We start from the raw sequence: 25,506 nt of genomic DNA, 5'->3' as shown, positions 1-25,506 counted from the left end.
ACATAGGATTTGAAGTACCAAGTAAGGATAAATGTTTGCTCCTTTAGAACTAAAGTGAGCTCAGCTTTTGATTTCATCAGATGCAGGTGTGAGAAACAAATATAATTAACATTTCCTATGTTTGCCTGAAGAGCAGAGAGATACAAATTGCTTTTTTCCTAAGAATGACAAGATTTCAGGCTACAATAGGCCAACACAAGGGGATCTGCTGTTTAAATGAAGGTGGTTGTGGTGGAAATCATCATCAGAGGAGGATGCTGTGAAGTTCAGGCAGCTGTATTTAGCAGAAATACAAGAGAGTGAGCACAGAGTCAGGCCCTGGTGTGGGGTGGAAGTGCCAGACAACTGGAGTACCTACCAGGAGAGCAAGATCCATCCATGGATGTGACAAAACCACGAGGGCAGATGCAGAAGTAACTCCCCACAGTGTTAGAGCACACACCACCCTCACAAATTCCTGGGACGATGCTGCATTCATCAATATCTACCCAGAAAGGAAAGGACAAAGGATAATTAGCAGAGCACTGGTACATATTGTATTGAAAAGAGGGAAAGAGTTTTCCAAACTGAAGCTGTTATTCAATTCAGTTTATCTGAGTGAAGTATTCCTTGTGCTTGCATACTGCAAATGGTTTTGTTTGCCACCTAAAGGAGGTTTTCCTTACACACACACACTTAGGGGGGCACCACTTCAGGTCACAGAGCACAGAAAGCAGGCTGGGAATTTCCTCTAAATCACACAGATAGTGTCACCTCCAAGAACAGAACAGCTACAATGCGGTACCAAATACAAATCTTGCTCTGGAGCTGAAGGAAGAATTATGCACAGCAGCCAAGGGAACAGCTCTAGGCTCTGCAATCACAGACATACCGCTAATCAGCTCTGACTGCTTTCTGGCCTTCTAATGCTCCAACCTCTCTGAGCAAGGATTTTGGCCAAGCCCTTCAAATGCAACCAAATGCTGACCCATTCCAGTCTTTCTGTTAAGTTATGGCTTCATCTGAACACTGAAGTAATTTTGTATTTAAATACATATAAAGTGAGATGTCATCAAGCTGGTAAATGAATTGCCGTATGTAATTAGGAGCTGATAAAGCACTTGACACCAGGTCTGATAGCATTGTGTGCTCTCCCAGAACAAACTGGAAGTTGAATGAGGAGCAGAGGTGTTGACAACAGATATATTTTATTGTTAATGATATGAAGAACAGCAGAGCAAATTGGAATGGAAGAAATGTAAGTAGGAAGAAAAGCATGAAAGTAAAGACTGTGTCATGGCCATTTATACAAATATGCCATTCTAAGTAACCACTCCATTCTATAACTGTGACAATCTCGAGACAGAAGAGTATTTTTAGGGTCATTTTAGTAACCTAATTTTGCTTTTGAGCAACCACTCTACATTAGCTTTCCAAGTAGCTGTGAATGTGAACTGTGGCCCAGGTTTAACATAGGAGGCATTTGAGAAAACATGCAAAAACATGTGCCAACTTTCTAACCAGCATGAGATGAGTTGTCTTGTTGGTGAAGTTTGCATGACTTGATACCAAAGCTAGTCATAGGTACAAGACTGTGGCTTAACTTGTTTGTAAAAATCTGGATGCAGTCTTAAGTAAAAGTAGCTTTCATGCTGTGAAACAAATCTGAAAACAAAAAATGTCAGACTGTTGAAGCCAGATTGTCTCACACCAAATAATGCAGGAGAAGCATCAGAAAGAGCACATGACATAAATTAGCTTGTGATGACACCAAAGGTATTCACCTTCCTTGTGAGAATGCCTTGGGAACCCACAGGCCACTCCTTGCACTCTTAAATCAACCTTTCATTTCTTTGGACTCATCAGTCCAGAAACTCTCTCAAGATGAATGAACTACTTGAGAAATATACTTTAGCAGGTCCTATTTTAGGGTGCAATCACTACATTCTCCACACTGAGAACTCAAAGGGAAGGAAGAGTTCCAAAATTACTTGGCATGCACCAGGTATTGAAGAGGTAACTCCCCACTGGGGAACTCCCTCTATACAGGGATCTACAGAGGACATTCGAGTCCTGAAAGGAAGATGAATTTTTACCATAAGATCACTAAAAATATGAAAACTGTTCTTTGCAAAGTGAAAGTAGGAATAAAACACTCCCTCTCCCACTGTCATGCCATCTGGAGTGTCATTGTGAAAAAGACGAACTTATCTTACAGGCAGCACATCTTCAAATTTTCCAAATAGTCCATACATATAAGAATCCTGTGACCTTTGTTTTACACTGTAGAGAAGAATTAGAGGAAGTGGAAGTTCTGTAATTTCAATCTGGTCATTTAATCATCTCAGAGGATGAAAAAAATTTGAATTTTACATTAAAATGACAACTATCCTCCACATTTTAGGGTTCAACTCAAGTATGAGTGTCATTTTTGCTAAATCAAAGCATTTCTAAGAAATAATGCTTTCACTTAAGACTTCATACTTACCCACTTCCCCAGAGATTCCAGAATTCCTAATGATGGCATAAATCAAAACCAAGTCATTGCCCAGGAAATCTCTGAAATCTTGCAGTAATTTACTATATTAAAGACAACCTATAGAGCATGATGAGCTGCTTACCATCTGATTCAACGAGAAAACATGTGTGTGAATCAAACTGAACCAGAGCTGCTCCGTGTTGAGATCTTTCATATGAAGCCTCAACTGCCTTTGCTGAGACCTTCCATGCAGAAAAGGTCCTTCACAACCCACTTTTAAACACAAATGCTGCCTTCTGTATAGACAGCCTGAAATACCACATCAGAAAACAGACAAGAAAACTGCATGAAACCTGGACTCTGAAAGAAGAACTCTTTTTTTCCTGGAAAATTACATTTTCCCAATGGCAGTCACTGGGCACTCAGGCAAGGAAAACTCCCTCAATTTACTATTCCCTGAAGGATACCTTCAGTCTCAAGGAAAAATTACACTATCACTAGTGTAATAAATCCCAAAAATAAATCCCAAGACTAATTCTAAACATTAGAGGCACCCAAACTTTGATAAAGATACCACCAGTGTAGAGCTCTCAATTTAGCAGAATAGAAATGCTGTCTGATGATTCCAAATCTGTGCACAAAACAGGGATGGGCATAAAACTGGTAGCAACTCTCACCAGAGCTATGAGAGCAAGGCAATTTTAAGAATCCCTGTGCTAGGAACGTGGCATTTCCAAAACATACATTTCATTCAATCACTCTCTTAGACAGTGGGTCTCAAATCTTGTAGGTTTCATAGCACTTCATCCTTTTTTTCTCCTGAGGGACACACAACTGCAGGTACCACATGTAAGAAAGAAAAAAATTAAAACATAATAAAAATGAATCTATAAAAATCTTACTACTAAAACCACGAGGTCCTTGAAAATTGAAAGTTTTTTCTTCATTTTCACTGTTTGGTACAGGTTCCTGATACGTTAAAGGGAGTAATCTACAAGGACACAACATCTGACCTTCTACCAAAGGAAACCAAATTCCAAACTAGTGGTCAGGCAGTAGAAAGTCCATTGAGGCAATGAGAAAGTAGAGTTGGCAGCTGGCAAGTGAAAGACATAGGAAGGAAGTAGTTAACCACCTCTGCAAACCTGCAGGATGTAGATTATCCTTCTCAACTGGCTACATACACAGGAGTTTAACACTGTCTAGGGCTCTTGTCCAAGAATGACAGGATGCTGGGAAGGCAAAAAGTACCTTCCTGAAATCTGGGCATTGACTAGAGTGAAAGGCAGACTCCACAGTTTTCTGCATGTGGAGAGTAAAATGGGTTTTTACCAATTAATGTAAACAACCTTGACGAAGAATTTATTTTTTTATTACTCACTGGAGCAGTACTAGGTAATACAGATTTCTTTGATTCACCAGTTTTTGAGCCAAATCTCTGTCTCTCTTTCCCCCCCCCCCCCCACCCCGGTCCTTGCATGTGCAATTATTTCTGTTAGCTCTGACTGGAAATTCTGAGACTTACCTCTGGAAGGCCTATTTTTAGTATGGCTGATTGGAAAAGTTACTCAATTTCCTCCCTTTCCCCCTCCAAAATACATAAATTAATGGTCTGAGGGAAATTGCTCCAAAGATAAGTAAGAGGAGACAGTGTGTTAAGGGTGAAGAAGACTGGTGGCATGAACAGCTACAGTTCCAACGCTGCACACAACATGAGGAAGCTCATCTTAGCATGAGAACCAATTTAAAATTATGGTTTAAACTTTGCAGATGTATTAATAGGTGAGCTGCTGCCAAAAAAACCCAGCCTGGCTACCCACAATTCCAAATTCATGACTTTTACTGCTGGTAAGCAGGATTTTATAAATAACTGTTTTAAAAGTACCAGAAAAGGGGCTCTCAGATGCTCAGTTCTGGAAAAGGGTTCCCTAAGAATAGTTTTAGTCTACAATAACACCTGATAGGATTAAATCTGAATAGCACATATTAAAGCAGGAAAATTAGAAATAGAACTATTTCTTCTAGGAGATTCACCACATTTTGGTGCCATATTTATATATATATATATAAAGGAGTTAGCCTGTGTCATATAGTCCTAACTCTTTAATTTCAAGAGTACAGCAACATTTCTTGGAAAAACATCTGAGGTGTCCTACCTCCTAGAATTCCTTTGACTGTAGAGAGTGTCATAACTAACTACACTCATTCAATGTGTATGATGTATTTTCTATTTTAAAACAGTAAGTAGAACACATTTATTAGATCCCTGAAATACCAGTAAGAAGTAGTACACCTCATTTTAGAACAGCAAGCCTGACTGAAAGTTTATTTCTCCTCTCAGTTTATCAAATCCATCTCTGAACAACCCAAAGATGCAACTTCCACTAATTGTGGAAGAGAGCAACATCCTCAAAATGAAGAGAATTTCCTTCCTAAAAACACACTGAAAACTCAATATATTGTAGATCAAAACTTCTAGGCCAAAAAAATAAAGGGTTTGGGGGGTTTTTTGTTCAGTTAAGACATCACAGTAGTGCACTGGATTCAGTACAAACTCTGTAAAGGCCTTTTCCAAATTTTTTCAATCCTGTGCCCAATAGAGCTCGTGTGCCTTGAATCCTTCCATAACTTTCCCAGTAGTGGAAGGAGTCATTCTGACTACTTTGGAAAGTCTATAAATCAGGATAAATAAAATTCCTAACATGGAGCCCTGAGCTGAATCAATTTTAAAGTTCCTATTTTCCCAAACAGCCTAAGCTCTCCAGTTACATCTCTGCACATGAGGGCACATACAGAGTGTTACACATGCAAGTTGTGCTCATGTGCTTTGGAGATCCTTTAAACCCTCCTTACTGATATACATTTGCCATTAATTTCTGAGTGGTTAGTTTCTGTAAACTGTAATCTAAGGCTTAAAACAAATCTGGCAAGCCTTTTTACTGATAATTTTTAAAAAAGGAACATAAAGTAAGCAAATAGCCCAGCAAAACAGTGCTTATTGCTTTGCATAGCTCTATGAAAATCCATTCTGGTACAAAAAGCACAACATGAACATTCCTACTTATTCTAACAATAGCTATTGTTTCCAGGAAGAACAACAGAAGAAAAAACCCTAACCCACAAAATACATCTGGATGCTTAAGGGCAGAGGATATAGCAGGGTATCTCAAATCTCTCCTTCTTAAATAAGAACTGCCATTATAATAAAGAAGGTCTGAGTAGTTAGTGCAAGATTCCAACATTTGCCTATGAACACTGGAGCCCTAACTAATTCCTGACTCCAATTTGGGTTTTGTCCTTTACAGACAGTAATATTTGATCTGGTTTTCCATATCTAAAGAAGGGAAAGGAGTGAGCAGAATATTCCATACCACATTATTTCTACACAATGCTTTAAATAAAAAACTTCATAAAAATCATGCAGTTCCTATTAAATAATTTCTCTTTACACAGGTTCTAACTCATAGGACACCAATTCCTTACATCCTTCCCAATCTATCTATATAAATGATGTAACTTCACTCAAATCATCAGTCCCACTAAAAGTGTAATTGTTTGAAGAACTGGTTATAGTTTTATCCTCTAACTCTAACACTGAGAGAATGTGAACACTTAATTAATCAAACGAAAAAGCTTTCATTCCCTGCTCCATTGTTGGAATAATGTAAGCATGGTATTATCCTGGTGTAATTCTGGCATAGCCACCTTGGCTGTGAAGTGTGTGGAAATGGACAAGTACCAGTTTGCTCTTGTCTTTTTCCCCCAGAAACGTCAGTACAAACTGGGCAGGATGGGTTGTTATTTGCATAATTCCCTGTGCGGAATTATCTGACTGGGGAAGCTAATGGGGAAGCTGTAACCAGGGACTAATTACAACCTCATTTTTGGCACAGACTGAAGTGTCAGGGACTTGGAGAAGAAAACAGAGCCAGAGCATATGACCTGTTCTGCAGTAGGCTGCCCACAAAACAGGAAATGAAAACCCATTGATTAGTGAACCATGAAATAAGGGAGTATTTCAGACTGCAGATAATGTTTCACTTCTATCACACATTGTCCCAACACACATTGTCCCAACACACATCATATATTTTTAAGCAGATCTGTGTTAAAAATGCATTCAACCTTTCCTGTGGATACTATGAGGGTGAAATGCAGAACACCTTCAACAATTAAAGCTGAACTTTAGATAGGTTAAGGAAGCAGAATGCAAAGGGTAAATTTTTAACTACTGCTTTCAGAAGGAAGGAAACGTATCACTGAATAAGTTCTCCTTTTGACATCAAAGCTGGAGAGCAGATGCTAGGCAAAAAAACAATATATAAAGAATAACCTGCATTTTTTAGATCTTTATGAGAACACCTATTTGATGTCTTTAACTGCATCCTTGCCTGAAAGGAGCTCCTTTGCATAGAGCTCCCCTAGGGTTAACAGCTGAAAATGAAGAGCACTGCCAGGGGGAGATTAAAGGCATGCTCAGAACAGGAACTTCATTTATTGAGCTGCTCCTGTAGTCCATCATAACAGACATCCAGATGCTGTCTGCTCTGGTGATACATTTGCATTAGAAATGCATTTTTGGGGGGGCAGGGGGACTTCTATCTCAACAGCTGGTTTGGGCAAAAACACTTTTACCCAACTCCTGCTGTACCAAGTCTCATGTGCTAATAATAAATACACCACAGTTAAGAGAAACAAAAAACCAAGTGCAATTCTAACAAGTAAGGGTAAGTAACTATGGATAGATTAGAATAAATTATAGGAATGGATAGATAGTGAAGAGCTGCCTGTGAGAAACAGCCACAAACTAGTTGACAGCCTGTGGGTAAAAATGGAAGACTAGACCAATGGGGGATGCCTTGTAATTGGGTTCTACTTGAACCATCTCCAGGAAGGTCTAGAAAAACAGAATGCTCATAGTAACTAATAACCCCCAGGATTCTGGACACTCCATCACATTGATCAATGCAGGAGCCAGGACCAGTGATTCTTTCCTTATTTTCTCCCTCCCTCTCTCCCTTCCTTTCTCCCTCCCTATGAAGAAGAAACAAAAAGCACAGCTCAGGGATATTATGTCTGTCTAAATCAATGACTACAACTATACAACAGTTCAGTCATAATCATTAGTAGAGTGCTCCAATTCTCTACATAAACCAATTTTTAGGTATGTTCTCTTACAACATCACTTACCATCACATTTTTGAGTTGCTTCATTCTGTTTGTGACCAACAGGACACTTGCACTCATATGAACCTACTGAATTAATGCAGTTTCCTCCTTGGCAGACTCCAGGGATAGCCTGACACTCATCAACATCTGCAAAGACAAAAAATCACATTGTTATTTGGTGTAAGATGCATAAGTTGTTTTCAGTAATTTCCTGATGCATTTTATTAAGTCCTACATACAGTTCAAATTGTAGTAGGTTTTTTTCATTTCCCACTCTCATTTCCTTACATATAAAGCATTTCTGAGGGGTTTTATACAACACCATCCCATGACTTGACGTGTAAGTGCAAATGGGCAGTTAAAGTAATACAAAGGATCACAGATGCCTCTATGAAACACCCAAAACTATAGAAGACTGAAATTCTTTCTACACAAGGAAAGGGAGAACACCAGACTGGTACATGACATACATCTTTATTCCCATGAACAGAAATTCCAAACCCTGTTTCTGGCCACTGTGGCCAACTCACAAGACCCTCTCTGTGAACAAGCAACAAATAGAGGAGGGATTCTCTCCAAGCTGGCTCCCTTAGAACGTGTACCATGAAGTCATCATGCAGGTGTTTTAAAAACCTTCTGGACCAGTTTGTTCCAGCTGTGTGATGCTCCCAGGTAGTACCTGCCAAGAACATGGTACTCTTGTTCAGGAGGATGGTCATTTTTTCAAAGCACTGAAATTCTGCATGAGTTTGTTGATTAGAGTTCTCCTTCAGTTTTTATTCCTCCTGGTATTTGTGCTATAGATAAAAGCTATGATATATGCCTTGTCCATTCATCTGCTTTTTCATTTAAACATGTATATTTTCCCATAGGCAAGGGGTTTTTTGCAATTTTTTTTAATCACTGGACTTGGTTTTAAGTACATTTGATGGAGAAGTTTGGTTTTAGTCCTTGAATCTGTGCTGGTTTAGTCAGCAAACGATTGTGTCCAAATGCAACTGTTGGATTGTAAATGGATTAAGGACTTTATCAAAGACATAAACTTTCTGTATTGTCTTTCTTCTACATAACTAATGCTTGGCACTGCTTATTTACTTGGAAAGCAAACATTTTAAGGAATGGGGGTTGGATTAGATGATCACCAGAGGTTCCTTCCAACACTAGTTATTCTGTGATTCTTTGAATCTTGACATGACTTTAAAACATGTAGAGAGAGGATGGTTCCATCACGTACTGATACGCAGCCCACCCAGTAGCTCCCTTCTGAGTAAAACACACAGTGTTTGTCTTTTGACCCTTGGGCCTCAAAATGCATTTATCACACACAGCATGGCTGTGCCCTGAGCCACTTATTAACACTCATTTAAATTAAATTTACTGTGTCAGCAGATCAGTGTTAAAAAAACCCCACTGTGTATCTGAAAAATTTTATAAGTGGACTATGTCAAGAAACAGTAAATTAATGGCAGCAGCAGCGGGCAATGAACACTTTCCAGAAACACAGAAAGTATCAGTGGAGCCTTTGGATGAACAAAATTTTAAGATCTATTCACTCCACTCATTACTTTCAATACTATTAAAAAGACAAATGGATGCTGATCTTTGCTAAAATCTGAAAAGCCAAACCCAGTCATGCAATGCTATGTAGTGCTTGCCCAGTGGACAAAACACAAATGGTATCACTGTGAAAGGTGAAATCTTCAAATAACAAGCACTCCCTTGTTTTGCTCTGCTATTATCAGTCTCAATGTAATCTTCTATGTTAACTATTCTGCAGCATATTCAAATGTAAAGAAAGTAAGCATATTGAACTTTAATGTTACTTTAAAACATAAAAACACATGCAAGTCTGATGCTTTTAGGGTTTTTTTGGTCAGTATCACCTTTTTGCTGAAAACCCAAGATTGTTTTAATACATCACTGGTGTTTTGGAATTGAGAAAAGTCCAAAAGAACAAAAGGATTTTATTAAAAGGGCAAGTTTTATCAATTGCTTCCTAAATGCCATATTAAGACATAAGAATATTCTTGTCTGAAAATGCAACCAAATTGAAAAGAATCATATTTTGATTTACTTTTTTTGCATCTTTGACAGTCTGACTAAGTCACACAGAAGTTTTTAGCATTATTCATTGTCCATTTCCTCAAACTTTTATACCCCAACCACATCAACAGAATAAATTTTTTGCCATAAATATAAGATCAGAGTAATAACTCTTTGCATACAATCCTGCATACAAAGGTTCAATATGCTACAGATTAGGTAGAATGTTTCCATGTGTTCACAGTGTAATATCTGGTAAGTAGAAAAAAAAGATTTTGTATTTTTGCAGAGTTTTCTCTGCAAAATGCCTGTGGGATTTGCAGAGCTAGCTTTAAACACGCACCCTTGAAAACACTTCAAATGCACCTTCCCTTTCTGAACTGTGAGCTCTTTCTTAAAAAACTCTGAAAATCTAAAAGGCTCATGAAAAATAAATCCTCCCAGAATTTAGACACAAATTTTAGAGACTGCACTTTTTGTTTACTGTGTCAGTAACAACAAATTAAAAAAAAAATCTCTTTTATTCTGCCTGGAATATGTATGGGGAGTTTCTTTGCAACTGATATGCCTTGGGGGAACTAAACCGTAAATTATTCATGAATAAAATGGAAAACTCTTGATCCTTCACCTACATCCTAGGTAGAAGAAATGCTACATAAACAGAAATAATACAAAGCTATTTTTCCCTCTTTCAATTAACTCTGAAGGGAAAGGGTGTAGCTTAGAAATGGGACTGCTGAGGAGTGCAGGGAGGGAGGGACTGAGAAAATATCCAAGACAGGATTTCTGCCATTATGCTACTCCTACAGCCATGCAGCAATGGCAATAAAACACATTCAGGCGGAACATTTAAGTTCCTCCTGGCTGAATTCTTGGATAAAGGGTGTCTGAACAGCTACAATTCCTGTTTAAGCAATGACAGAATAGAAACTGCTAGGCAAAAAAATGGAAACACAACTAAACAATTTGAGTTTTGACTGGATTTTAATTTTTTTTTTAAATGAGCTTCTCTAAATTTGTTTAAGTTCTTCATGGCAATAATGAAAAAATAATACTACTATAATGTCCTATACAACTACACTGCTCAGAAAAGGTAATTAATCCTGAAAAGGTGCCATAGATCCATTTGAGATTGCATCATGCAAATCCTGTGAAGAGCAGGAGCAATTTCAGTAGTCATCCAGGAGTTAAGTCTTGCCACAGTCTGACATGTAATACATATTTAAATTATGACCACTTTTCCAACAGTAAGTCTTGCCAGTTCTACCGATTTTCATTTGTTCATACCAACTCCCAAACGAGGTTATCTACTGATGGAAGCATTCACTTCAAAAATGCCAAGCATTCAAACTATGGGCTGAGTGAATCTGGTCTAATCGATGTGTGACAAACTTAGTCCCACTGATTGCTAAAGGTTTTGTGTTCCTTTGAGAAAAGACTCCATAAATCTAATGTCACCAATAGAAAGAAAAGCACTGAAAAGCATTAGACATATCCCTGAGTTTGCTTCTAAATCCCTCAGAAAAAAACACTTATTCTCATCTAACCTTTCTATGTCACGAAATGAAGCCTCTCCAGGAAGGATTTATCACACTTGGAGAACAACTGGAATCTTCCTCTCCTGGAGGCATTAAAATCCCACCTGGACATGCTCCTGTGTCACCTGCTCTGGGTGACCCTGCCCTGGCAGGGAGGTTGGACACGATGATCTCCAGAGGTCTTTTCCAACCCCAACAATCCTGTGATTCTGTGATCTTATTTCAACAGAATATGCACCACAATGTGGAGTCTGGAAAGGCAAGCAGTCTCTCCACTGTGCCATGTGATACATCCAACCCTTTCCTCCAGCAGAGTAGTCTCGTAATTCATAACAGAGCTGACAACATGCGATCACCACCTAACTCAGATCTGCTGGAATTGCCACTACTCAGATCTTAAAAAGGACTGTCTCTACTGCTGGAAACAAGGGCAATGATTCTGTAAAACAAAGTAATTCTCTGTCTATCTCTCCTTTTCCACACAGAAAACTCAACCTTTCTTCATCTGTGCCTTGCCATCATCTTGTTACATCTCACGTTAAGCCAAACTGACATGAATACAATCTGAGCTTCCTATATAATAACTTTGTCAAAAATGCAGTCAAAATTATGGCTGTTTAAACTTCCTTTGCTTATCTATCACACAAAGCAGACTACATTGTTTCTATGCTCCCCAGTGGAATTCAGCACTGTTGTTAACTACATAACTTAATATGAAAATAAGAAGATAGAATTAGTGTGGGGATGGGTGCTAAAGAGCACTATTGTTCTCTCACACAACTTGAATGAAGACCCAGAAGCTATTCCAGGATCAGTCTGGCAGAGAAGTTTTGAGGATTCATTATATCTGGCCAAGTCATACAATGGAGTTTGACTTGGAGACATGTATGCCTTCTGTACACTATTTCTGTTTATGACATTGTTATGAAAAGAATGTCCAAAACATGCCAATCACTTCAAGATGAACAGTAGAACATAAGCTGTTACACGCAGACAGAGGCCTATCTCTGGCACACAAGAAAAAGTGACATCAAATATTTTTCCTTACTGTTATTCAGATACTTTAAGCAGTATAAGCACAGAAAAGCATGAAAGCAAATATTTTTAAAAGAGGAAAAATGAAGAAATTTATTGCTGCTTAAAACTAATACAAGTATTTAAATAAAATAGATGCCTTTGCTAAGATAATGCTGTGAGTTGTTCCTCAGAAATGAATTTGAGCTAACAGCTCAAAGTTTCAGTCACCCATACCACTGTGTGAATGCAAACTGGTGGAAAAGCCCAAAGATGTTTCATCAAGTTTCAATTACTAAGAATTAAAAATCTTACAACATCTTGATTTTCTCTCATTTTTTTTTTCAGTTCACATGCATAGAGGGCTCTTAACAAGAACTATTATGGAGGATACCTGAAGTAGAAATCCAGCCAAACAACTGACTTTGTTGGATTTGTGCAGTTTTAAACTACTGAACTGCAATAAAGTGTAGGGAAAAGAACTGACATTCATCTGGTTGTCCCTCCACCTTGCTGTCTGCTCATCCAGCCATCACCATCTTACAGGAGGTGGTGTCAGATACCTTCTCTGCTAACAAAAATCCTTGCTAACATATATACACGTGAATAAACCTGCTACTGCATGCAAAAAAAAATCAGCATATAATGTAGTTAAGGAGGAAAAGCAAGACTTGTGTGTGCTTAAACTGTGAGGGTGTAAAAGACCAAGGGTTCATTTCTTGGGGGTCTCTCCCTGGAGGTGCCAGCTTGGATTGTTTCTGTGTTTCTATGCCATGAATAAACAGCTTTAAGGAATGAGACATAAGAGACTTTGCCAAGGGAAACCTGGGGTTGAACAGTTGGAAAACCTGGTCTGAGTGTGTGAGTGGGATGTGTGGGGAATCAAGAGGGAGCTGCCTGCCCTGGTGGGGCTTCAGTATCAGCAGTGAAAGGCTTTGGCACTTGGAGAGGGACTGCCAGAGTGTCTTGTGAATGGTCAGACAGGGAGGTTGTTTTCAGGATCAATCCATGACTCAGAACAACTCACTTCGGTTCACTTGTATGTGCATGGTCACTGTATTCGACTGAGGCTCACTTGCCAGCACAGCAGGAATACAGGATAGTGTTAGCTGATTTACTGGAGAGAGTGGGGAAGTTTTCCCCTAGTGAATGTGACAGCAAAAGTTCATGTAGGCTTTGGAGTTATAAGTCATAAATCCACCTGAAGAGAAGGGCGCCCTCTGATTTTACACAACGCATCAAGATTTATTTGTGTGGGAAAAGAGTGTTTCCATGACACCGCTAGGTATGGAATGGCTTTGGAGTGATGTATGTGCCTATCTCAACATTATCAGGTGGAAAAATAAAACCTGGAAAAATGTCCATCAGCCAGCTGCCTGCAGCCTAAGTTCCACTCCATCCTGCCTTAGGAAAAGGGTGCCTTCATATTAGTTAACACATAAATGCAAGCTACTGCCAAGTCATACTGCAAAATAAATAGAGTGGGGTTAGATGCCCTCCTGCTCAAACCAGATGGATTGAGCACACCCATCAATGCAACAAGACTGTTGGACCTCAGATTCTGAACCTTATTGCTTGAAAAGTCCGGGAAATACATAGGGTCTGTCTGGCTGTGGCCCTTCTCGGTTTGCACTGCTCCTTGGGAAGGTTCTTAAACAACACAGCCTTTAAACTGACCAGGTGTGTCAGTCTGTAGCAGGAAAGCAGCACACTCTCCTTTGGGAGTCACAGAATCACACACTATTCTGAGTTGGAGGGGATCCACAAGGATCATCCGAGTCCAGCTCTTAAGTCAATGGCCCATACAGGGAATTGACCCCACAACCTTCGCACTATTACAACCAAGTTTTAACCAACTGAGCTAATTTCAGGGTCTTGGTATCCTCTGTTACTGCATTCTTCATGCAGTTTATTCTAAAATTTAGCCAAGTAGCTACAGCAGAACACCTTTCTTTCAGGACATGATAACAACAAAAAAGCAGGAGCAGCAAGACTCAACCTCATGAAAGGAGAGACTGGGTAAGAGAGAAGGCTTTCCCATTTCTCAATCATTTCATGAATCTAAACACAGAAGACTGCAGTTCTTTCTTACTCATGCATTTTTCTATTTCTGTACAAATAGTCCAGACAGCTCACTGTGTGCTTTATTTAAATGGTGGGATTATAAAAAAGTCTATATGAGAATTCCAAACCACTTCAGAAAGAAAACAACTGCTTATGGAGAAATAGAGAAATTAATTAACTATGTGCTGTTTAAGGGCTACAACAACATAAGCCAGTTGCCTGATTGAGGCTCTACTGCAGTACCCAATGGCTTTGCTAAAGCCACATTCTGACCTTTCCATGCTCTGAATATCTGTCTATTTGATTAATATCCATTTTTCCCAGGCACTCGAGTTTTATTCTGGATGTACATTAGCTAAAATCTGGAAGCAGCAAAGCACACCCACATTTTACCAAAAGTAAGACACAGAACACAAACAAGAAAAACACTGATGTTGTCTTAAGGGAACTGGAAGGTTTTCAGGATGTGTATCAGCAACACAACAGTCATGCACAATTTGGGTCAGAAGGCTTACCCTGACACGCTCCAGTGCGGATATTTGGGATGAAGCCACGTCTGCAAGGTTGGGGCTGAGCAGGGCACATCTCGCAGGGGTGACCCCATGCTCGCCCAACAGTGGCACAGCAGAGGGATTTTGTGCACACAATCCCAGTCAGCTGGCCCTGACACATCTGCTTGTTGACTTGTGTGAAACATGGGCCTGTTCTGTAATCTGGAAAGAAAGGGAAAGTGCACTGTGTTATACAAGGCACTGTACCAGTAACTATAGACAGAACTGAATTTTAATCTAGTAGATACTTATATAAAGAAAATTCCAAGAGGACCTGGAAATTTCAGTTGCATGACACCTCCCTCAGAAGGCAATGATTTTCACAAAGTTATCTTGTCTTTCTATTTTCTCCTTTCTGAGAAATAAAAGGCAGCTGGACCCAAAGCTACTCTGTGTGCTGACAATGTATCCAGTAAAATCCACAGTAAGCAAATGAGTTTTACAAACAAGCAAAGAGATAAAAAGAGCAAATCAGACTAAGCCAGGAAACACTGGAAGATGGTTTGCTAAGTCACTTCATGGGGATTCATGGGATGGAGCTACAGACCTCAGCAGCCACACATTTATTCACTCCACAGTGACCAAATCCATGCCGGAGACTGTCATAGATCCATGTTCCTGCTGGGGTGCTTGTTACAAAATACTGCTCTCTACTGAGGACTGACTGGTAAACCACCATTTATCTTCAGAGGAACACCATGAGACAATACAGCCTTTTCAAGGCATATTCAGTACACTGGATATATCACAGAAACTATATGAAAATATAGGAATTCCTGTATGCAGTTAACTCTTTGAGGTTCAACCTGTATAAAGTGAATTTTTTTTAACCTTATGAAGCAACACAAACTGGGATCAACAGTTAACTGAAATTCTGGGGGAAAAATATGAGAAACAGATGGTTACTCTAAGCCAGCGGAATCCAAAAAGAAAATGCAAAGCTTCCATTCAGACTTAGCCACATGAAAAAAGGTGTAGCAGGGAGGTTATGGCTGCCATCCTGTTCTTTTCTTCCTACTGAAAGCAGACTCCAGAACTATTATGTGTCTTCCACACACTTTCAGCACTATGCAATTAGTCTCACAACCAAGCTACAAGTGGGACAACTCATGCTTTCTATACCTTGATACTTTCACCCTGAAGAATTATGAGATTTGACATGTTTGGAAAGAGAGAAAATGGTCTTCCCAGTGGGATGTCATTTTAAGCTTTACTGGCTCCTAAAGTAGAAGCTAGCTCAAACAGAAATAGATGTTCTGCTCCCTACCTTTGGTAAGGGTCACTCAGGTATCAGCCTAGGAAAGACTTTAGCACACGGTTATTTATGTATACACACTGGCAGTCGATTTCCATCAGGCTGTTTACTCTAAATAAAAGTTAAGCAAGTATGTAAATATCCACAAAAATGACGGACAATAAAAGAGATTGAAAGATCTTAAATACACAGTAAAGCCTGTGAATTTTAGTCTTTCTTGATTTTCAACAGAAAATAATCTTCAAAGTTCACTTTAGGATTGAGTTTGGACTCCACATAAGTAAGATTCTCAAAAATATGAAGCTGAAAAAGACAAGAAGATTTGTGTGGGTAAATCCAAAAAGACCCTTTTATGAGTCACCAGCAACCCTGAGAGTCATACTGTAAAATATAGTCACTATCAGAAGGAAATGAGGTTTCCATTAGTGCAAGTCATCTCTGGATCCACACTGATATGTGTGGAGTATCTAATCCTGGCACACTTCTGAAGTTGTATTCAGAACCAGCATCAATCTGTTCCTCAAGGGAACTCATCTACAGAATTTCCTGCTCATGTATTCCTCTCATGGAGTCCAGTTCTTCATAGGGGAATGCACCCTATAATGAAATGCAATAATGATTTATTATATATCTTTAAAATTTCCAAAACTTGGATTCAGCAGGACTGATAATCTTCACATCTCAGCTCATATTTCAATTCCTGCTCTGATAATAAGTAGTTCTGCTACACAGTATTGTATTTGATATATTGATTATGGATTGATGTATTATATGTATTATATATATTATTGTGTATATAGTGTATATGTATCACATATATTGATTTTAAAGCTTCTATTCTCCAAAGTGCTCTTTTTTATGGGACCAATCTTTGGATATCATGAAGCAATTAAAGTAGGAGCAGAAATACCAGCTATGTACTTCTCTGCTTAACGGCTGGTGGGTGATCCATATGAATATTCTGGTCAAAGATCTTCCACGTTAAGAAGCTCAAAATTCAACCTGACAAAATTAAATTTGAAAACCAAACTTGAGTTGTGAATTTTATTTGATTTTCATTACCTGCCCATAATATGTAAGATGATTATTTATCCACTGTCAAACCTTGTAATGAAAAGTTCACTTCAGAGGGTATGTTTGAAAGAAAGATTAGAGGATATAACCAGACTACAAAGAGTGTTTTTTCATGAGAATATGAATGATTTAAGTACAAGAAGGAATCATACCAATACATCTATTGCTTAATATATTCTATTAATAAAAAACCTAGACATGTGTGCCTACCCATGCCTTAATAAACAGAGAATGCATAAATCTAATGTTCAGGTTCTATAACCAGCAACTTCTATATCAGCAGAAGTCTGCAGGAGGGTGTCTAAGAACCTGGTTACTGCAACTTAATCACCAGAAGAACAAATTCAATTATTAAACTTTCTGCTAGATCTACAAATAAAAATAAATTCAACCCAAAATGCTGAGATCCTGGATGATATTTTAGAATAAAGGCATATAAGTAATGGATCCTGAGCTCCAAAGAGAGTGTGTGGCTTACAGAGCATGGACCTCTTAGCAGATCATTTCCAGACAGCAACAGGAAAATAATCTGCTGTTTGCACACAGCAGCACTGGTTCTTTGCAACTGCAAGTAGAATAGGATGCTGGAAAATGGAAAAATTATGCAAAGAGTCAGAAGAATGAATTAATATTTCTGAAACATGCCTTATAGTATTTTAAAATACTTCTGTAATTTAAAATATTATCCATAGAAAGCATATCCATTTTAAAAATCTTTATCTGTTCAGTTTAACCAAGAAGAATTCCAAAGGCAAAGAGGCTGACCAGTGACTGCTCTTCTGTCCCAAGGGGAAAATGAAGATATTAAAATACAAAGTGAAGTCAAGCATGTTAAGGTAAATAGTAAAGCACAGCTGTTTACACAAAGGTCTGTAGTCACCCAGTTTATTTTTACTTGGGGGAACCAAACACAGTAAAACTAGATGCCATTCTGAACAAACTTTGTAGTTTCAAATGAAGCTGTGGATTTGATTCAGGGATTGCTGTGTGACATTCCATGGTCTGTTTCACACAGTCAGTCAGATTACACTGTTCTAGTGGTTTATCTGACCTTAAAAACTCTCGGTTTATGAATGAATCATCTTTTCCATATGAGTTTTCTTGTCTTATTGTTAGGTGTTTCTTCATTTGCTCCTTTCCCAGTACTGCTGATGGAATAATTTTGCCAGAAAGAACATATGTTGAACATATGTTAGAAATAATTCGTTACTTAGAAAGGGTAACTGCTTTGGTGAAAGAAAGTGATTTTCAGCACACGCGTGTTATACAATTAATTTTTAACTTCAGAGAATTATATTCAGTACACACCATTACTGAAGACTGATGATCTTTATCAACAATCCAAATTGATAATTAAATTTCGTATGAAATACTTTTTTCTTGACATCAAGAACCCCAGACTTCTAAATGTAGTAAACTGCAACATTTCTATTCCCCCACAAAACTGTGTATTCTGTAATCTCAAATGGGCCTATCCAACTATCATGGTTCTTGGGATCTTTTTCATTAGTTCCTTTTTAAAATTGCAATCTATTCTAATTCTACCTGTGATTTAAAAGAAAACTGTGGCTGACAGGGGCCTTAGACAAGGATTAACAATGTTAACAATTCTACTGTTGGGTATGATCCAGTATCCACCTATTTTGGTTTTCTTCCTACAGCTCTGGCCAAGAACAGATGATTCAGATGAAGGTGTAAAAAGTCTGCTGTAAGCAGACATGGGATGGTCTGTCTGCACCATTTAAGTTTCCTTTCTGTGTCTAACATGCACCAGCTAAAACCCCACAACATAACTTTTGACACCCCAACTACCATTTTCAGGACAAAGCAGTAAAATATTTTGGTACCATTTCTATCTGAATTTCATCACAGTCTCAGCCTCCACAACTTCATACTGTGTAAACTACCACACTACTGCCCATAAAAATTGTACCTCTTCTCAGGTAACGTAAGGAACAAAAAGCGAGATATGAAGAGAAGGAAAAAAGCACCTAGACATGGGAATGTTCTTTGCAAGTTATGCAATAACTTGAGTCTCTTTCCATGAGAAAACACAGACTCGAATTTTAACTGAGGGTCCCAATACCAAAATGCTGTCTCTGTGTGAAGTCCAACAGTGGTGCAGTGTCCATCTCCTTCACTCAGCCCACAGGAGGGTGAAAGGACAGAGACTGAGTGCTGGAGCAGCATAGTACCACAAATCCTCTATCTCATGTCTATGAGTGCTACACAGATTAGCAGGAAGGAACTGTGAAGCCTCTTCCATCATTTTTGTTTAAACCAAACTCCACAGAACCATTGCTGAGTAAGAAAGCAACACATCTGGAAGTAAATATTTTTAACTAGAAGCTATTTGGAATATTGATTCTATTATCAAAATAGTGAAAATACTAAGCTTTGTTAATCTGTATGAATCAGATAAGGAGTGAATAAAGGAGGATGTCTGAGATGTGCCTTCCCATTTCCTGTCAATTAAAGAACAACTAATACTTAATAAATGTATTTCACTTCCTTACAAACCAAATCTGCCTTTCATAAGGGACTTTTTACAGAACATCTCTCCCATAGGGATGATTTAGCAAATATTAAAGAATAGGTAAGAAAATAAGTAATTTTACCTCTACCACCTTCCTTGCAGGCTCAAATAGGGCAAACAGCTTATTGCTACTAATGATACTTCAAAAATCCATTTCATACCTCAGCACGATTGGATAAACAACCCAGTTCCTGGGACCTGAATGCTGGAGAAGTAAATGCTGGAAGAATCACCATGAATTTCACTGCCCTCTGAGAGTAAAATTACCAGAGAGGTGCAAATCATGCAGGGAACCTTCAGAGTGGAGACATTAAGTCTACACCCACAAAGACCTGAAGTTAAATTCACTTTGGTAGAAGACACTCCAACAGGAGACATGTGGGAAAAGCCAATGTTTTTATTGCAACTTGGATAGATAGCAAATTTCCCCATAATTTCCTCCAACACTCAGAGGTCTCCAGACACCTGAAACACTTTTTTGCTCCTTGCTGCTGCACCTGCTCATTGATTATTAATGAGATTCCAAAGAAACTGCATCTGACTTTCCCCCTTTGCAATGTGAAATCTAAATGTTTCATAAATAAACCTGTAACTGAGCTCCATCTTCCTGCCATGGGATATTCTATAGGGTGTGACTCTGTCCTAGTTCAACAAGCCGGGACCAGTTTATCACTGTGTGGGTGTGACCAAAGCTGTGCATTGCCCAGGAACTGGTACCAATGGCCCATTGGCAGCAGCTGCCCAGGGCACAGCTGACCCCTCAGGCTTGGGAGCTGGCTGGGAAAGATGCCTGGCAGAGATGCTGGGAGAACTGCCCTGCAGGGAGTCCTTGGCACCTCCACACCCACCTGAGAGCTCAGCTCTGCTCATGGGCCAGCAACCATTCCAAAATCCCCCCTGACTGCCAGAGTCAGATCCCTCAGTGTGGAACTCCCTGCCCTGGGGGAGAGACTGGGGGCTCCCACCTGCACCTGAGGGGAGACAATCTTGGGCTTTTGGGACTTGGGGAACCACTCATGGGATACAGAGGAGGAGCAGAACCTGGACAGGAGGAGACCACCACTCTCCACCAGACTGTGCCATCATCTGCACCAACAGGTTTGTCTCTTCCTTTTCCTTTGGACTCGAAGGAACCACGTGGGGGCTCAGCACAGGGGCCAACAAACCCCACTGTGTTTGTGCCCCAGGGGGCTGGGTTACACTGCTGGGGTTTGGGGGTTAAACCCAATTTCTCTTTGTGCCATTGTGTTTATTGTAATATTGTTATTAAATCGTAATTCTGGTCATAGTCTCTTTTGTGCTGGGTTTGTTTCTCCTGCCGGTTTACCTTTAACCCAGCACACTCCTACCACAGCATGGTCAGGACTGGAAGAGCAAAGCACACACAGTTCTCCCACTGATTCTGCACAAATGACAGCATTGCCCAGACCTGGTGTTTCAAAAAAAATGTAGATCAGGGCTTTTCTTTGATTAACTTTTCATCAGAGTATGAAAGGGTTGGTAGCACTCATAACTGTCCTCGAGTTCAGACCACAGATCTGAAATGCACGCATATATGTAAATATTATTCTCCTTATTCAACAACAACATCTGCAGATCATTAGTCATGCTAATGCAAAAAAGCTATTTAAACATTTTAAAAGTACGTATTTTTATTAAATGCTATCTTTTTTCGATGTTTAAATCAATCTTATATGGAAATTTGAGAGGTTTTTTGCAGTAATGCTTAGCTGCCAACACTGAGGATTCACAATAAGTGAAACTTCAAAGGTAACAGGAAGATACACAAATTGTACTGATTCCATCTTGATATAAATAAGAAGCTTTTCTTTTCAAAGGTGACATCCAACAAGTTATGGACAAATGATTGCTGGCTGGAAATGAGAGCTAGTCTCTTGGAAAATGAAAGAGACTTGGCAATACTATTAATTTCTCTTGGAAAAAATAATCTGTGGGCAGTACTGCTATTTATAATAAGGAGTACTTATAAATCAAGGCATGAGTAGTAAAATCAGAGCCTTCTTTCATTGACCTTTTCAAGAAACTTGTGTGAAGTCCTTAATTAAGTATTTGAAACAATTAAATTTATCAGTACTGTAAAACATTGAACACAGAAGTCTTTTAAACATTTAAAATTGTTGAGAACTTGAAGTAGAGTCACATTCCCAGAAAGTTCTTCAGTCATTACCTGAAGCAATGACTTCTATAAAATCTATTTTGATATGTAATAGGGAAGCAGAGCAGTTTAATGGGAGAAGATTTTGCACATTCCTGTTTAATATATCATGAAGACTTGACCATTTTTATACACTGACAGCTTTCATTTTCAGGCTGAATTTTTACTGCTGTTCTACTGGTCCCACATGACCAATTCTGACCAGCTCCTATGATGTAACTTTTTCCATCACACAAATTCCTGTGATTGATTAGGTAACTGAGTGATACACACTGGACAACTGAAAAGGAAATGGAGGGCAGCTCTAATGAAAGAAGGAAAAAACCCATGTTTAATGTGGGCTAGGTAGCTTTTAGCAGAATTCCAGTTTCCACCAGTACTGCTGTCATGCCCATTCTAAGCACATTCTCATTTTCCTCTGGCTGGAAAAGCAAAAGCAGCTCTTTTCTAAAAACAAAACTCCATGGTTCACACACACATTTTACTATAATTGATATTATGTCAGTTTAAAGTAGACAAAGTCTTAGTGTAGCATTATCTGCAGATCTGAAAACCCTTTCTTCTTTTTTTTTAATTAAAAAATAATTCATTTCTACACACCTAAGCACATGGAAAAGGATGGCAAAGTACCAGATAATGAACTATATTTCTGAAATAAAATGAAATTTTGTGTAAACAATCTGAACATTGAAGCTTCTAATACAGAAACATGGAGATGCTTTGCTTTTATCACTTATGGAATTTAGTGGCTCTCAGAATCCAAGTATTTCTGTATGCTTACAAACTTCTTGGAAGAAACTGTTTCCATCTGCAACTGCAGTATCATACACTTGACTGCCATAAAATCGCAAGTTTGGAATAAAATCTGTGAAATAAATATTCCAGAATCTTGGTTCCAGCAAGATGCCCAGTTTGGGAGCTACTTGTAAATGTATTCACTTGTGCTTCCACAAGGCCTGCTACTATATAATTTGCATCCAAGTTTGGATGTTTGGACTCCAATGAAACACCTCAGTGAGCAAACACTTTACACACAATTTGACACACAACAAAATACTAATCATGAAGAAGTTACAAGGTTGAATTATCCCTGGGCAGAGGAACGAAAGTAAGAAAGCAAAATATTTTTTTTCCAAGATTCAGCTGTTCATACTGAGTATCCTAACATACTCTTTTACATCTTTGCTTTGCTGAGATGTCCACAACTCACTGGGAGGGCACACTGCACTACCAACAAATTTTGTAGATGTACCAGGAGAGCAGAACAGAAAGGTTTTCTCACACAGTCTCATAGCTTGGTGATCGATTTTCAGTGGCAGAAAGAATTCTCCTTCCTCCTCTTGAAACTCTGCACCCTGAACACACCCTTGTATCCAGATTTCATTGGCAAGACAAGATTTGTACTGATGCCAAAGGGGTTTTTGATTTTTGATTTTCACATTTTGTAGATTTTAGGAACACAGTAAATGTAGCAAATGTAGATGTAATGTCCTAATATTCTGGCAGCCTAAGTTCATTGTTTATGCATCCTAACCCTTAGCATTTATCAGTAGCTCAAATTCTCTTAGTTGCTTAGTCTCTTTTTCAAGGTACAAGAGCTGAATGCTATCAGAAAGGCCTACAGAATGAAACATAAACACAGGTCAGAGTGACCCAGAAGTCAGAACTATAAGAGCTCCAAGAGACCTTTGTGTGCCCTAGGAAGAGGAGCTGATGAAGACAGAGGGTCTCAACGACCCCAGACCCAATTCCAGGGGATGGACCAGGAGGTGGGACTGGGGCTGGACTGAAAAATGTGAAAAGCAATGATTGGAGGGATCTTATTAAAAAAAGCCATGAAAACTAGAACTGGAGAGCACATGCATGTCATCATGTATTCCTGTGGGCCATAGGCCTGTGATATTAAAGGACCTTTACTTTTTATCTTACCCTACACTAACGTGGCTCAGAGTCCTGCTTTGGGGGGGCTCTCACGGCATCAGTCCCTATTATGAAAAGCAAACTACATTCTTCCTTAAAATTGGGAGTCCAGAGAGCCAGGCAGATACACACTATACTCTTTAATTCTTTCACATCCTAAGAATTAAAAAGTCAATACCTCACCATATGCCTGAAATGAAAATAACACAGTTTTTTTGACCATGATATGGAGACTTGAAACACCCTGTCCATAGGCTTTTGGTTCCCTCAGGAAATCAGTGCTATTCAGTTCAACCTCAAAGGAATGGAAGTCCCTGTCAGCAAGGACAAAAAGCTGAAGATTTAGGTCTTTTATGGTCTTTTAGGTATTTTAAGAGTATTGAAGGATAGTATAAAAAGCACAGACTTCCCTACCCTTTGTCCTCACCCTCCCACTGTGGAGTTCAGTGTCATTCCTCACACCAGAAGCCAATCCCACTAATTAAAGTAAGGCACTTAATACTGGTTAAAACCATGAGATTATGACATGGAGAAGGGTTTGCAGAACAGGTCCACAGAGAACACCTAATTATCCTCAGAAACTCTGATCTCACCGTGGTGTGTTGGGCCATATTTTGGTTAGTCCAATGAGAAAGAGCAATCAGGACAAATGTAGAGTTTTCTACCAGCAGCAGAACTTAAAGGCAGCTAAAAGTAACTTAAACTTCTGTAGTAGGTGGAGAAGTGGTCTAATGGTTTTTCAGCCCTCTGGTAGTACATGCGCTACTTTGTGGGGTCAAAAATAAGAAACAAGACACAAAAAGATGAAGTTTAAGAGACAAGACACAAAAAGATGATGTTTACATGTAAATATGGCCCCAGCCCAGAGTGAGGATAAAGTTAGGCACCATAATGATGGAGCCTCTGCCAAGGTTAGGTAAAAGTGAAGGACTGTAGCCATGGGCTCTCACCCTTTAACTCCACTCTTCTCAGCAACCATTTTAGGAAGGGTTTCAGAATGCATCCATACTCACAAAACGAGGAAGGAAAACATTCCATAACCAATTCCTGTGTTAACTGAGAAAGGCACGCAAAAAAGTCTCAGTAGATCAGAAACCTCTTAAAACCACAGATATGTAGCTGAATGCAACATTGCTAATTGTTAATTAAAAGGAAAAACAAGTGTTTCATATATTACCCTCAGAAAAAAAATCACATTTAAATTGCAAGGCACATTTCCTCAGATGACTGTCTAGACTATCATGATACTTTGAGTTGATAATAAACTACAAACTCAGCCAGTTATTATCTAATAGAGGTCTGTCTGTGTAGAGGCAAAAGCATAGTTCCCTCTTCTTCAGATCTTTTGGGTTTGCTCAGCAAAACAGAGGCTTTAGACATTTTCCTCTTGGGCTTATACAAATTTTTCAGTATAAAGCTGAGTATCTTTGAACAATCAAAATACAGGAAAGAACTTAATTAAGAGAATTCATATCTTCTCTCAATAAAGAAACAATGAACTCCTGTTTCTCTTATATCAAGTTACTACTTGGAGGTGGAATAAACCAGCTTACTTTTGACAGTCCAGGATTTTGCAAGCCTGGATGTGTAATGTGTTCCTGATTGGCTTCAGGAAACTATCCCTGATAATACCTGGATTACTCTTTTCCATATAATTTTATTAGAGGAACTATAGCTTTTAAGACATTGCATAACTAATACTCATCAA

General features: G+C 38.9%; 1 protein-coding gene across 1 annotated transcript in view; it reads right to left on the bottom strand.

Moving 5' to 3' along the window:
* Nucleotides 1-25,506, bottom strand: part of FBN2 (fibrillin 2) — a 146,577-nt gene that overhangs the window by 99,047 nt on the left and 22,024 nt on the right. Inside the window, exons 6-8 of the mRNA XM_071580039.1 lie at nucleotides 14,802-14,999; nucleotides 7,649-7,774; nucleotides 359-484 (exon numbers count right to left, since the gene is read on the bottom strand). Of these exons, the coding sequence (XP_071436140.1) occupies nucleotides 359-484; nucleotides 7,649-7,774; nucleotides 14,802-14,999 (450 nt within the window). The remainder of the gene's footprint in view (nucleotides 1-358; nucleotides 485-7,648; nucleotides 7,775-14,801; nucleotides 15,000-25,506) is intronic.

This window comes from Pithys albifrons, chromosome Z, assembly GCF_047495875.1.
Source record: "Pithys albifrons albifrons isolate INPA30051 chromosome Z, PitAlb_v1, whole genome shotgun sequence".
Taxonomy (NCBI): domain Eukaryota; kingdom Metazoa; phylum Chordata; class Aves; order Passeriformes; family Thamnophilidae; genus Pithys; species Pithys albifrons.
This window is presented reverse-complemented; position numbering and strand designations above follow the sequence as displayed.